This window comes from Sphaerodactylus townsendi, linkage group LG12 (genome assembly GCF_021028975.2).
Source record: "Sphaerodactylus townsendi isolate TG3544 linkage group LG12, MPM_Stown_v2.3, whole genome shotgun sequence".
Classification (NCBI taxonomy): Eukaryota; Metazoa; Chordata; class Lepidosauria; order Squamata; family Sphaerodactylidae; genus Sphaerodactylus; species Sphaerodactylus townsendi.
This window is the reverse complement of record NC_059436.1, coordinates 5,805,105-5,819,732: the sequence shown is the minus strand read 5'-3', so window position 1 is coordinate 5,819,732 and position 14,628 is coordinate 5,805,105. Positions and strand designations below refer to the sequence as shown.

At 45.6% G+C, this 14,628-nt stretch overlaps 1 protein-coding gene across 1 annotated transcript; it reads right to left on the bottom strand.

The window, feature by feature from the left end:
• Positions 1 to 124: 124 nt before the first annotated feature.
• On the bottom strand, positions 125 to 9,381 carry LOC125441436 (nucleoplasmin-like). Its single transcript, XM_048511999.1, has 6 exons — positions 9,293 to 9,381; positions 6,892 to 6,974; positions 5,742 to 5,861; positions 4,928 to 5,021; positions 3,632 to 3,858; positions 125 to 237 (listed from the first exon to the last, which is right to left on the bottom strand). The coding sequence occupies exons 1-6, from the start codon at positions 9,357 to 9,359 to the stop codon at positions 214 to 216; spliced, it is 615 nt and encodes a 204-aa protein (XP_048367956.1). The 5' UTR covers positions 9,360 to 9,381; the 3' UTR covers positions 125 to 213.
• Positions 9,382 to 14,628: the final 5,247 nt, after the last annotated feature.

Below are 14,628 nucleotides of genomic sequence, written 5' to 3'. Positions count from 1 at the left end.
CTACCACTGAGTCACGACCCCCCTTCAAATGTAAATCATTCAAGAAAAAGCCCTGCTAATCTGACAAACCAGAAGAGGGGCATAACAAATGCAATAAACAATCCAGCAGGTTTCTGTTGCAAGAGTTTAATTGTCCATTGGCAGCTGATGGGACCACTGGAAGTTTGGAAGATGTTGTCCACAGGATATGTACTCCAACTAGGAAACTGGACATCACCGGTGCCTGGAGTCGTCCTCCTGAAAGGGGGGTGGGGAGGAAGGAGCCACGTTATTTTAAAACCAAAAGTTGGCACAAGCTAGCTGTTCTCAACGTGCAACAGCTTGGTTGAAAATGTTATTCTCCTGTAGGAAATAAAGTGCTCTGCTCCACAGAAAATCTTATTCTGGGGAAACACCCTCTTCTTTAGGAGCAATTTTGGGAGGGCTGAAATTGCCATAGCATTTCTCTTCAGCATTCTCTCATGCAAATTCTGACATCAACTGAGCATGCAGCATCCTTTAGATGCACAAGAGCGAGCATGCTGAACTGATCTGAGTGTTGGACTAGGAGCTGGCAGATCCAGGGTCAAATTCCTTGTCTGCCAAGTAAGCTCATTGAGTAACTTTGGGTCAGGCACTTTCTTCATTTTTTCAGCTTCAACTTCCTCACTGTGGTCCTTGTGAAAATAAAATGGAGGGGAGAACAATGTTGTAAACTGCTTTGAGTTCCCAATGGGGAGAAAACTGGAGTATAAATAAAAACATAACTATTTGGTGAACTGGCACCCAATTTTAGCACTGGGCATCCAGATGTTTGGCAGCAACTTTTGACAGTTTTTAACATGAGACACCATGAAATAGTTTTTAGCCTTGTAGATATGACTTCTCAGCTCACAGAGTCAAGGGTCATAACAGAGGAACAGAACCAAATGCTCTGGCCCAGCCCCTCACCAATTATGTATTCACCACAGACAGACATAGTGCAAACACACGGTGTGCATGTGAGTTTCAACCATTCCTGGTCACGTAGATAGGGTTCAAGCTCCTACACATGTAGCTACTGTGCCCATATGTACCAAACACATGTAGAAGGGAGCAACATGTGCTTGCTCTCCCTCTTCATGTGTTAGCTGTGAACATCAGTGTGTCATGCATAAAAGATTTGTACTGATTTCATTCATTTATTCAAATCATGTGGAAATATCCCCTTAAATAGCTAGTAAAAGCCTGAAGCATGCACATTTTCAATTCCACTATTAATTTCAATGTATTAAACTCCACCATTCCCAGTTTCCATCCCAAAATTTCCAGGAATTTCACAACACAGCGTTGGCAACCCTACCGCCTGCCCCCACCCCCACCCCAGCAACTTGCACACTGCTTCTGAGCCTGGACTTTTCATGTATCCATCATAATTGTTGGTAAATGTTTCCTGTGAGATGTACTGTTGAGGGCTCACATGACCAGTATCCACTGATGGTTGTGGGTTTTTTGGGTTGTGTGATCATGGTCTGGTAGTTTTTGGTCCTAACATTTCCACTGCATCTCACCGTGACATACCTCTGAAGATGCCAGCCATAGATGCTGGAGAAAAGCTAAGGAGCAAACAACTACCAGACTACGACCACACAGCTCAGAAAACACACAACACACAGTTTCCTATGAGAACTGATTAAGAGCACTTTTAAAGTCAGCAAACATAGGCCCTTTCTGCACTGGGCAATAAACGCAGGTGAAGGGCGGGATAAAACTTGTGTTGGGTGGGAACTTCGCATGGTTCCTGCCACTAACGCGGGTCTAACCTGCCCCTCACCCATGCTATTGGCTGCAGGGCAAGTTCTTTGAGAAACACATTTTCAGAGATTCTTTTATTTTAACATGCCTCACAGCCACGGCCAAGTGAATGACCACGGCTGTGGGGCAAGTTTGGGGGCTGCAATCAAACTAGAGAATCACAGCCCACAGCTCCCACCTGTGCAGCCGTGCAGGGGGAACAGCCTATAACGTGGCCCTGGGCTGCGCTTTGCAGGAAGGCAGGGACCCAAAATGGTGCCCCATTGGCATGGCTAAACGGCCTGGAGCAAGGATGGATACATGGAACCTGCCTCTCACCTGGGTTTATTGGCCAGTGCGGAATGGGCCTTTGAGGCTATCACCCCATCCAGAGGCTTGATTCTGGGCACCCAGAATCAGGAAGTAGAAATCTCCATTGAATCAAACTTTATATACTCAAAACAAAAGCTTGTTCCCAAAGACTGGCCAGCCACGCTCAGGCCAGTCATTCATGTGCCATTCTTTATGAACTGGGATTGAAAGTATGGGGAGAAGTCACAGATCCATTTTTTTTAAAAAAGGGATCCATGTAGGCTCACCAATGGCAGTTGGGAAATCCCTGGTGTAATTCCAAGAGAACTTTAAGCTTTGTTTGGAGTCTGGGAGTCCTAGATCCATGCCCTTTTCTAGTCCTCGTGAAGCCAAGCTCCAGGTGGGACGTGGAGATCTCCTGGAACCACAGCCAGTCTCTAGACAGTGGAGGTCAGTTCCCCTGGAGAAGATGGCTGCTTTGGAGGATGGACTCTGTGCAGAGGCGTATCTGGGGAAAATGTAGCCTGGTGCAAAATCTGACTCGTCCTCTCCCACGGCGACCAAACAACTTTTTTTGCACCAGGTCTTGAAGTCAGTGTATGGACCTGAGGGGAAGGAGGAGGGGTGGGGGGTAATTTTCCACCCCCCCACATGACTAAATGGCCACAGTCTGGGGACATTTGACCCCAAATGTCCCCCTGGGCGGTACACCCCCGACTTTGTGGCAACACATCCCAACTTAGCACCCTCCCATCCCTAAACTCTGCTTTGCTTAGGGCTGCCACGTGTAGGTTGGGAAATTCTGGGAGATTTTGGTGGTGCAGCCTGGGAAGAGAAGGGACCTCCCGGGGGGGGGGGGGTATAATGCCATAGAGGCCATCTCCCAAAGCACCCATTTTCTCCAGGGGAACTTATCTCTACTCTGGGGATCAGTTGAAATTCCTGACGGTCTCCAGCCCTGACCTGGAGATTGGCAACCATACTTTTTTGTTGTTCAAAGCAACATGGAATAAAATAAGCAAATTAAAGGTGACATTTAATATTTAAGCATTAACTCATTTAAACGCCATGATTACAAAGTCACCTTAAACAACACAGGCTTACGCTTCCACCTAAAGTAGAATGGCAGCTCATTCCATAAAAATAGTGCTCCCCCCTCTTTAAAAACAATCTTTGCCCAGTGAGCTATGTATCTCATCTCCTTTAGGGAGGCAAAAGAGAGCAAACCTTGTTGTGAGGATCTTAAGGTCCATCCAGGCTCATACGCGGAGAGGTGGTCTTTTGGCTATGAGGGGCGCAGACTGTAAAGGCAGAGATATGAGAAGCTACAAAGAAGAGGAAGTATGTCTACAGGAGGGTTGTAAAATTTGCCTCCTGCTCTTTCTTGGGCATGAAAAAATCTAGGTCACTTCACAATTAGTCTGGGTGGATCTCCAGTAGGCAGGAGATCAGCATTTCAAATGCGTGGGGTGTTCCAATTCCATTACTGATCTTCTTCCGCTTATGGAACCCTACATCTCCCTTAAACAACATTGAACAGAAATGCATAAGAAAACAACACACTTACTACATCCATTGAGCTGTCAGGATAGTCCTCAGTACCAGCACTGTTCCCGCTGTCCTCTACATTCACCTGGGTATCATCTAGATTGTCCTGGGTACCATCCATCTGAGTATCTTCTGCTGTCTGGCTGTCATCCATCTGATCGTCTACATCCGTCTGAGTATCCTCCGCCTGGGTATCATCCGTCTGGGTATCATATCCCGGTGACTCGTAGTCAGAATCACCTTCCACTTGAAGAAGAGAATTACAAGGCAGTGCTAAATAAAGAGCCCACCACCACCACCAAAACTGGGCTACTTTCAAGGGCATGCCCTTCCCTTATCACCAAAGATACAGTGGACTGTTGGAGAGAACTGTAACAGTTGCACAGGGAAGGAAGGGCTCGTCTTGTGTTACCAGGTAAGCCTAATCAGCCACACAAAAGAGTTCTATGCCAGTTAGATGGTTGGTGGAAGAACAACAGAACAGTGAGCTGGGTATGATGTCACAATGATAACAAATGCAGAAGTGAAGACCTGATGTGGAAAAAAGGCACGTTCAGTCTTTTCATATATATATATAACATATATATATAACATTCATATATATATAACAATATATATATATATATATATTGAGACTTCTGGTCTTCGGGAAGTTATCAGATATCCTCTTAGAAATAACCAAGTGGCACTGGCTATAAAATACGGAGGAATGTGGAATGGTATAGTATATAGCCCAATCTTGGAAGATAAGCAGGGTCAATACTAATATGGAAGACCACCAAGGAAGGCTGTGCAGAGGAAACTACCTCTTGCTTTTCCCTTGTTTTGAAAGCCCTTGTTGGGGCCACCATAAGTCAGTTGTGACTTGACTGCACTTACATACATACAAAATACCAGGAGGATTCAAGGTGTTTGACCAATGTTTCCACTGGTAGTTTTTATTCTGTTTTGGTGGTTTTTATTCTATTTTCAGGTTGGAAGAGGTCAAGGATCTTTCTTATGTATGCATGTCTAATGGTAAAGGAGGAACCCAGCAGAGAGGTTGTTTATAGTGAGCACCAGTAACTTGACAGAGGCATTCCATATCAAGCGACCTGTAGAATTTCTAAGTGGGCAGCAAGACAATGCAGAAATGGCAGCATTCAGATCAAAAACTGCAGATTTTTGGTGTGGTGCCTGAGTTTGTGAATCTGCATAGTGAAACCCTCTATCCTGAACCCGTCTGATCATGCGAGCTATTCACACAGCTTTATATATAAGATTCCTACGTTCAAGATCTCCCTTAACCCACTGAATAACTTGGATTTTTACTCACAGATCAAGTTCTGACCAACAAGATAGACCGGCCCAGTTCCAGACTTTAGCACAAAGGCAACAGGAGGGGTGAATTCAAAGCTGCCCAGGCTGACCTGAAGCAGAGCGGAGAGGAGGCACAGTGTTTACATTGTGTTTATTCTACACCCAAAGCTTTTTTTCTGCTGAGGCCCATTTGGATATTTATAACATCATTCGCGGGCCATACAAAATTATTAACTTAAAAATTAGAATGCTATATTTGGTCAAACATTTAATGAACTCACCCCTAGTCTGATGGCTGGAACTGCTTCTCTTTAATATTATGATTCACTTAGGACCCAACGGTGCTCCGGTCCCCTCCCCCTGGCCCCCTGCCTCTATTGTCTGAGCAGCCTAGCGGAGTCAGCCAGGCGCAGGAGGGATGGGAGGCAGTGGGGCAGGGCATGGGCAGCAGCACTGATTGCCTGCCTGGGTCTTGTGGCTGCATCCAGACTGTGCCGGTGCGGACATGAGCCTCGTAGTGTGGGGTTCTGAATGGAAGTTGGAGCAGGGCCAGACCAAATGATCTCACAGGCCTTATACAGCCTGCAGGCCGGACGTTCCCCACCCTGTTCTAAACCAAAGGTGGAATGGATGGCATCGGACTCATTAGTTCAAAGGATGATCCCAGATGTAGCTCGGCTGATAGTGCTAATGTACATTTGGCATCTGAAAACACCACAGATCAAGAGGGATTTTGGTTGAGGCAAGGCTGTGATTTCCTCTTTAACCCTTTAAAGAAGAAAAAGGTTAGCTATAGCCTCCACTGTATGCTCACTGTCTCGTGGAGTTACCGTGGGTAAAACAGAGCTCTGCAGTGATACAATGGGCACAGGTTTGTGGAAACTGGTCATGTTTTGGGACTCGACTGCCACCACGTGCAGCTCATCCTCAGCTCCCTCTCCCAGAGACACCTGCAGGAGGACAGCAGAGAGCAAAATCAGAACAGTGTGTGTGTTGCTTTGGACATACCTGAACAAGTGCACTTCATACATGCATTAATCCACACACATTCACAGGGAGGCAAAAGCAGTGCAAAACACTGGGCTGATTCTGCATTGAAACAGTTTCTTGAGGGGGTACAATGAAGACAGCCCTACCAAAAGTGTCGGGGTGTCATGTGCCACGCCACTACCCTACCCTGCCTTCCCAAAGCTCCCAGGGGTTCCAGACAACTGGCAGAACCTGGGCAGATAAATTGGTGGGGGCAGGGGAGACCTGAGGACCTGGTAACATATAATTAGACCTGGAGTCTTTTCAGCATTATGACTGAGCTAAACAAAATGAAAGGAACTGAAGCAATCATGGGAAGACCAGATGATGATTCTGTCCTCTTACCCTCATGCCCTCACCAATGTTAAAATCCTCCACCCCATATGGACAAATTATGTGTGAATGGAAAATTAAAAGCATACGATCATTAACTTTGGGCCTTTCCCCACTCTTTTCCATCTCCCCTATGCCAAGACGCTTGGTCTCCAGCATCGCAGGCATCCCAGGCGCGCGCTACTGGTGTCTCATCACCAAGGCTTCATGTTGGAAACATCAAAAGGTTTAAGAAGAGCGCCTGGGATGCCACATCGCTGAGGGGGGCGTGACAGCTGCAAAGGCTGTCGGGGCGGATGCGTTGTAGCCGCCTCTGTCGTGGGGAATGTTGAGGTGGGACTCCCGCCACTACTCTCCTCGGCAGCTTAGGGCTTAAGGTTTTCCTGTAAGGCCCCTAGTCCCAGATGCTACTAGCTTAACTGTGAAAGCATGTTGATATTGTATTGTCGAAGGCTTTCACGGCCACACAGCCCGGAAAACCCACCAGAACCATGTTGATATTCCCCACTGCTACCCCAGACAAGGCTCCCAGATATTTTAGTCACTTGCTTTATAAGCAGAAAGATCAGCCAGATCAAGCCTTTTGTTGGCAACAGGGAATATCGTAGCACAACTTACTGACTTCAGAAACACAATTTGTTCCAGCAAGTTGTCTTCCACATTCACTACACACTTCCTGTTACTGCTGTTCAGTTCACAACCTGTGGAGACAATGAATTAAAAAATGGAACAAGATGGCACCCAGCTCAGATGCTTAGGCATGAGCTCTGTTTTTTTATCTCTGTTTTTATACCCTCCTGATATAGTTAAGGTATAAGGTGAGTGGTCTGGGACCCTCATAACTATAGGACTCCATCTCCCAATATCACACTCAGAGAGCATTTCTCGCCATCTAGTAGTGGCCTTCTGGAGGTCCCTGGCCCAAAAGAGATTCAACTGACATCCACCAAGGATAGGACATTTTTAGCCCTGCCCCACTGCCTGGTGAAACTCTCTGCCACCTGAGGTCAGATCCAGGCAGGTCGTGGCACAGTTCTGCAGGTCCTCTCCTTCTCTTCTTTCCCTTATTTTTTCTTCCCCTTTCCTTTCCCCATCTCTTCACCCTTTCCCTTTTTAGTCCTCCATTCACTTTCCTTTTTTCCTCATTATATCCTTCCCTCCCCCTCCTTTTTCCTATCAAATAAGCTGAAATAATGGGTGGATGAACTGCAGTGATGTAGTTGGATTATGGAATTAGATTCCTGTTGGAAAATTAAGTTAATGGGATGATGAAGCACCAGGCTTTCGTATATTTGTGTGCCAAATTGTATATTGATTGCGACTAGTATTTTAATCATTAAATTGTATTACATTAATTTATGCTTTTATATTAGATTGTGTATATCAGGGGTAGGGAACCTGCGGCTCGAGAGCCGCATGCAGCTCTTCTGCCCTCGCACTGTGGCTCCACGAGCCGAGCCGCCGGCCCCATCCTTGCCCGGCCTGCAAGCAGCAGGGCGGGCGCACCAACTGCCCACGGTCGGCTGGGATGCGCCACAGGCTTCCCCTCTCGCCTGCCCCGTTGGAGCGGGGCGGGCGCTTTCCCGGCGGCCGGCGAGACCGAGCCGCCGGCTTCTTCCTTGCCCACCCTGCAGGCAGCAGGGCGGGCGCATCCATGCACTTCTCAGAATGAGCGGAGTAAAAGGTAAAAAAACCCCCCTATATATATAGTGTTATCTTTATTTTAAATGTCAAAAATTATTTGCGGCTCCAAGTGTTTTCTTTTCCCGTGGAAAACGGGTCCAAATGGCTCTTTGAGTGTTAAAGGTTCCCTACCCCTGGTGTATATTATATTATGTTGGCCGCTTTCCTGAGCCCGGTCTCTGGCTGGGGTACGACAGGATAAAAATCAAAGTAAAATAAAGCAAAAAGTTTAAAAAATACTGATAGAACGGCTTGGTTTAAAAGGAAGGCACTCCAGTGTGGTTTGCAAGGGACACTCCAGATCTGAAAGCCCATGGATATAAATGCCAGAAATTTCGCAGAGTGCAAAAGACTTCATCACATCTCCAATATCTTTCAGGAGGTTAACAAGCACCAAGATGACCTTTCTCTTTCACATTTTTATATCCTCCCATCACTTTTCCAAAGAGACCAAGTTGTACACATAGTTCTCTCCTCTTCAGCTTTATCCTCACAACAACTCTGTATAGTATGTGTGAGGGGATGAGAAAGGGGTGGGGGGTGGGGGTAAGAAATGTTTTGACACTTGTGGTGATGGAAAGGGAAGGGACCCTAGCATCTCTGTGGCCGGGAAGGATAGAATGTGCTCTTTGTTGGATAGACAGCATCTTTCTCCACCTGCGATGAAAACACAGTAACTCTTTGATGTGTTAACACCGCTTGATTGGAAAGTCCAGTTATGGTGGACTTTTGCCCCCAAGACACTCAGATTGACTGAAGGTTCTGGAGTACATGTGGAGTGGTGTCTGAAAAAGGGAACCATTCCTATGTTTGGGAGAGCGCTGTGTACATGTTTTGAGTGTGTATTGCCATGAACAATGGCAGAGGAGAATACTGAAGAGGGTTGTAGATACACCGGGGATGGAGGCATCTTGCAACAAACAAAAGATCAGATTGTAAAACTAAGTCAGTAACTATTCTTTTGTTTATTTCATTTATTACACCTAGATCTGTCCTTGCAATACCCTGACTTTGTGCCTTCTAGAAATAACATTGTTTAATTAAAGATAGTTTGTGTAAGTCCTTACCCACTTCATCTTGTCCTACTGGCATGCTACAGTGTGACACCCCTGTGGTGTTGGCCTCAGGCAATCCACAATAGAGAAAGGGGTTGGATTTTACCCAAGGTGATGGCAACAGCAATGGAAAGAGAGTTTAAAAAGTGGCTAGTCTTGCCCCACACTGTGATGGAGATCATAACAGTTGATTAGGCTGAGTGAGAGTCACTGGGCTAAGTGAACCTTGAGGCTGAGTGACCCAGGTGTTAGCCCAGTACTCTTTATGGGCACATCCTTACCCCAAAGGAGTGCCACAGGCTGCTCTTCCAAAGGAAGCGAACTTGGTGTAGAAACAGTGGTGTTCATTCTGCTTGGCAGCAACCTGAAGGTGGTTCTAGGGCAGAGAGAGGCAAGGAAAACAGGTCACAGGTGATTTCTATGAGGTACAATTCACGGGGTACAAGAGCGTGGGGGCCCCAGACTCAGCTCTGCTAGAGTCATACTTCATTCATACATCCTCTTACTGAATAGTCCATCCCCGCTCCAGATTGGACCATCATTTACATTCAGAAGGTACTTGCGCTGCTTCCCTAGTTCCAGACAGTTTCTCTTTGAGGTAAGTGAATGGGGAAGGTCCAACCTCCTTCCAGGAACCAATGCGAAGCAGGAATAATAAGAAGAAGAAGAGTTCGGATTTATATCCCCCCTTTCTCTCCTGCAGGAGACTCAAAGGGGCTGACAATCTCCTTGCCCTTCCCCCTTCACAACAAACACCCTGTGAGGTGGGTGGGGCTGAGAGAGCTCCGAGAAGCTGTGACTAGCCCAAGGTCACCCAGCTGGCATGTGTGGGAGTGCACAGGCTAATCTGAATTCTCCAGATAAGCCTCCACAACTCAGGCGGCAGAGCTGGGAATCAAACCCAGTTCCTCCAGATTAGATACATGAGCTCTTAACCTCCTACGCCACTGCTGAATAACACATGCGGGAAGAATGGAAAACATACCAACCATTGTGAGGATGTTTGTTGGCTGGAATTCCATCTTGTTGGCCTCAAGCCTTCCGCAGAAAAATATCTCCCTTCCATTTTAAGAGTCTTTTTTTTCTTGTCCAGTCACAACGGACTTATAGCAAGCCCACGGTTTTTCAAGCCCAGAGATGTTCAAAGGGGGTTTGCCATTGCCTGCCTGTTTCCCTCCATGTCATGCCCCAGAATTCCTTGGGTGTCTCCCATCCAAATACTTGCTGGGTCAAGACTGAGTGACTAGCCCAAGGTTACTGGCAGAGTAAGGATTCAAACTTGGGTGGCCTAGATCCTAGTCAGACACCTTGACCACTACACTATGTTGGCTCTTATTTTAACAGTTACCAACACATTTTTTAAACAGTACCTTTAGGTATTGTCAAAGGCTTTCACGGCTGGATTCAACTGGTTGTTGTGGGTTTCCCGGGCTGTGGTCTGGTGGATCTTGTTCCTAACGTTTTGCCTGCATCTGTGGCTGGCATCGTCAGAGGTGTATCGCAGAGGGAAGTCTGTTGCACACTGAGCCTGAAAATTCGACTAATATGTATAGGTTGAGGGACTAGGAGCAAATGCAAACGGATAGGAAGAAATTGGAGAGCCCGTCCTCCCCAGACATCCTGTCAGCACTCAAAAGCTTAAGAAAGCTTTTCTTCTTCAGGTGACTCTTACAGAATAATGCAGTTTCAATCCACTTTCAACGCACTTTGCAGCTGGATTTTACTGCGCGGAATAGCAAAATCCACTTGCAAACAAATGTGAAATTGGATTGAAAGTACATTATTCTGCATGTGCGGAAGGGGCCTTACCAATGTGCCACAAGTCTACAGCATACTCATTCTTCATCAGACAAGGTGCTGGTTGTTTGTTGAGCAGGGAGACTCCTTTTAAGAACATAAGAACAAGCCAGCTGGATCAGACCCGAGTCCATCTAGTCCAGCTCTCTGCTACTCGCAGTGGCCCACCAGGTGCCTTGGGGAGCTCACATGTAGGATGTGAACGCAATGGCCTTCTGCGGCTGGCCTTTTCATGGCCTTCTGCGGCTGGCCTTCTGCGCAATGGCCTTTTCATTTGGTTAATTTTTACAAATTATTTCTCAACAGACCCAAGGAACCTCCCGCAGCAGGCTGAGACCCCTACCTTATCTGTGGGTAGCCAGATTTTCATGACTGGCATTTGGTCCAGAATTGACTATGAAATGTAGTGCTGACTGCAACAAATTGTGCAAAGGAGAAGATAGCAGAAATCCTTAGCCTGAAGTTATTTAAGAAATCAGCAAGTCCAAATCCAATTGTCTCTTATATATAATTCTGCTAAACAGTCAGCCAAACAACTAGACTCTAGTCTACAATGTCACAATGCTTACCTCACCTACTACTACTAAGGTAACTCCAAAACAGGGTTGAAATATTTCCTTACATTCTTTGTAAAACTAGAACCACCCCCCTCCCCCCATCCCCACCCTTCTTAAAGGGTTGTTCCTTGCATGAAGCTTAAATTAGGTTTGACATAAAATCTACAGCACAAACATAAAACCTACTTGGACTTTTTCAAATGGATTTCCTCTACTTCCCAGCCCACACGACACATTGTCACAACCAACAGAAACAGCAGCTTTAAAAAAACAGAAACTTTACAACCTGATACTAAACACATTTACTTAGAAGTCAGTCCTACTGAGTTCATTGGGACTTACTCCCAAGGAGGTAAGCGGCAGAGTCATACAATTTTACAAAAAGTCACGTTTTAAAAATAAAAGCTTTGAGCCTGCAGCTCCTTCCCTGCGCCCCGTGTGAAGTTTATTGCCTGGGCCTGTCACCCTCTCAGCCTCAGCTATTTCATGCTGTTGAGAATAAAATGGCGGCTGGCCATGTAAACTGGTAGGGTGGGTTTTTAAAAATGTACTAACTCAACAAAAACAGGTGCAAGGCATCAGGGCAGAGTCGCTAGATTTTTATGAAGGCGACCCATGTTATTTGTCTTGACAGTTCAAATCATTTATTTTTTTAATGCAACAATTCTACTTATTGATTAATATTAAATTATATAGAAGCTCAACAATACTTAACAATACATAAAGCATAATAGAATATTCTTACACATAATCCAATTACAATAACGTCATCTTCATATTCATCACTTTAGCTTCAACTTCATTCATAATTTCATTTATAAACATAAGATACTTCCTGCTGTTGTCACCGTCAAATTCAACTTCTATTAGAAAAAAAAGAGAAAGAAAAAATAGAAAGAGGGAAAAAACCTCTTTTCTCAACAATCATATTGCACAACCAATTACAGTATACTTGTTATTATAATTTTGCTTCATATAATTTACCCACTCTTTCCAGTCTAATTTAAATTCACTGGAAGGTTTACATAAAATGCAACATATCAGTTTTGCCCATCTTACAAATTCCATGGCTTCAGTTTGCCGTGCTTGTACAACTTGGCAGATACGATGCTTCCCAACTTCTTGCCCAGACAATTTCTTGCAGCTGAGGACAAGCGTCCAAAGACAAAGAGCTTAATTTTGGTGCGACTGAAAATGTGAGTGGCTTATGACTGTCATTTATCCAACTGCTTTTGAATTCATTGGCAGAACTCTAGAATGTCAGGATTTGCTTTGTAGAGGGCAGCTGAGTAGGCTTCTACTTGTACAATGGTGCCTGTGTCTCACAAACAAATGATTGGAAAGGGGTAGCCCTTTTAGGCTGTTATATCAAAATAAACCAAAAGTTCTGTGGCACCCTAAAAACTAACAATAAATGCTGTTGGTCTTTAAGGTGGCACTGAAATTTTCTCTCGCACACACAAATAGAGCCAAAATAATGTGCTAGCCAGTCAGAGGCGTAGCAAGGGGTGAAAGCGCCCGGTGCACTGATGCGTCCTCCATCCCCGTCCTGCCCCAAAATGCCCCAGTCCCACCCCCTAACGCCCCCGCCACGCTCTTGCCACACCCCCACAGGGACACGCACCCAGTGCGTTGCGTACCTCCCCTGTCCCCTTGGAGCTGCGCCTCTGTACTCAGTGTCAGACTAGGATCTGTGAAACCCAGGTTCTCATCCCCGCTTTGCCGTGGAAGCTTGCTGGATCACCTGAGACCAGTCACTCTCAGCGAAACCTACCGCACAAGGTTGTTGTTGAGAAATTAAAATGGCTAGGGGAAGAATAATGTTCTAAGCTATTCTGGGCCCCCATTGGGGAGACACACAGGGTATAAAAAATAATGGAAGCTGAAAAATCAGAAAACAGATCCTGAATATGCTAGGGAAAGGGGGGCAGATCTACTTATAGCTGCAGCATTACCTGTTGCTGATGAAGGACAAGAAGATAAAATTGGACGTACCCAAGCAGTCACATCAGAAACCACACAAAGGGTCATATGAGTTTATGCATGACTTTGCGGCATGAGCTATGGCAGATTCAGCTGATAAGATTTCCACTGTAGTTTTGGTTTTTCCCCACTTGCTTCTCCATAGGCATGAACCAGTCTCACACTTGTTTTCAAGCAGCAGCAAAGATATATTCCATTGGGGCTTGTGCTCACTTTTTTGGTGTATATTGAACTCTCTCTTGCTCCCCCTCTGTTGCCTTTTATCCACCACTGATATCATCACACTGCAAGCGCTGGAGGAGATAGCACACTTCTTGCAAGACAAATGTATGCCAATCACTTCTGCCTTCCATGGAGTAGTACTAGTATCCACCAGATGGCAGCAGGAGATAGGCCTGCAAAGGAAGGTGAGGTCTTGCTCCTGCTCGTAGGATGCTTATGTGAAAGACAGGTACAGTTCCAACTGTGCTGGTCAGGTGTTTACAATTAACTGATAGGCATCCACAAAGGTGGGTTTAGAACGGCATTTCAGTCCCCCCCGTGTTTGTGTCACCTTATTTGAATCAGAGTTTGCTTTCTCGTACACATTTGAGAGTGAATTTTTAAAACACTGTGTTTACAGGAGCCTGCATGGTCTGCAGTTAAGAGTGACAGACTCTAATATGATAAACTGGGTTTGAGTCCCTGATTTTACACACGAAGCCTGCTGAGTGACCTTGGGCCAGTCACAGTTCTTTCAGAATTTTCTCTGTCCCATCTGTCTCTCAAGGTGTCTGTTGGGAGGGGAAGGTAAATCTTCCCTTCCCTACAACAGCAGGCTTCTACGGCCTGAGTGAATATTTGAACTTGATTTTCCCAGGGCCTAAGCCAACACCTTCGCCATTAGACCACACTGGCTCCAATGATATCATGTTGGGATACTTCAAGGGTTATTGTGAGGATAAAATGAAAGGGTGGACAACATACACTGCTCTGGGTCACCACTGGAGAGAAAGTAATAAATGAAATAAATAAACTTTGCTTAGTGTAAGTCTCACTGATTTTAATGTGACTTATTTTTAAGTATAACTCTATAGTCCAAGTTGCAATGATCTTCAGTTTGGCTTTGGGTCCAACAGAAGGGCTGAAATGGTGACACACATGGTCAAAACATCTCAGTCAATAACCTCAAAAGCCCTTCTAAAACGCCCCATCTCTTCTTCTCCAGGAAGCATTTCTTAGATGCTCTTCCTTCTTCATGCTGGGTGCTTTTTCTCACTTCCAGAGTGCCCAGTGAAATC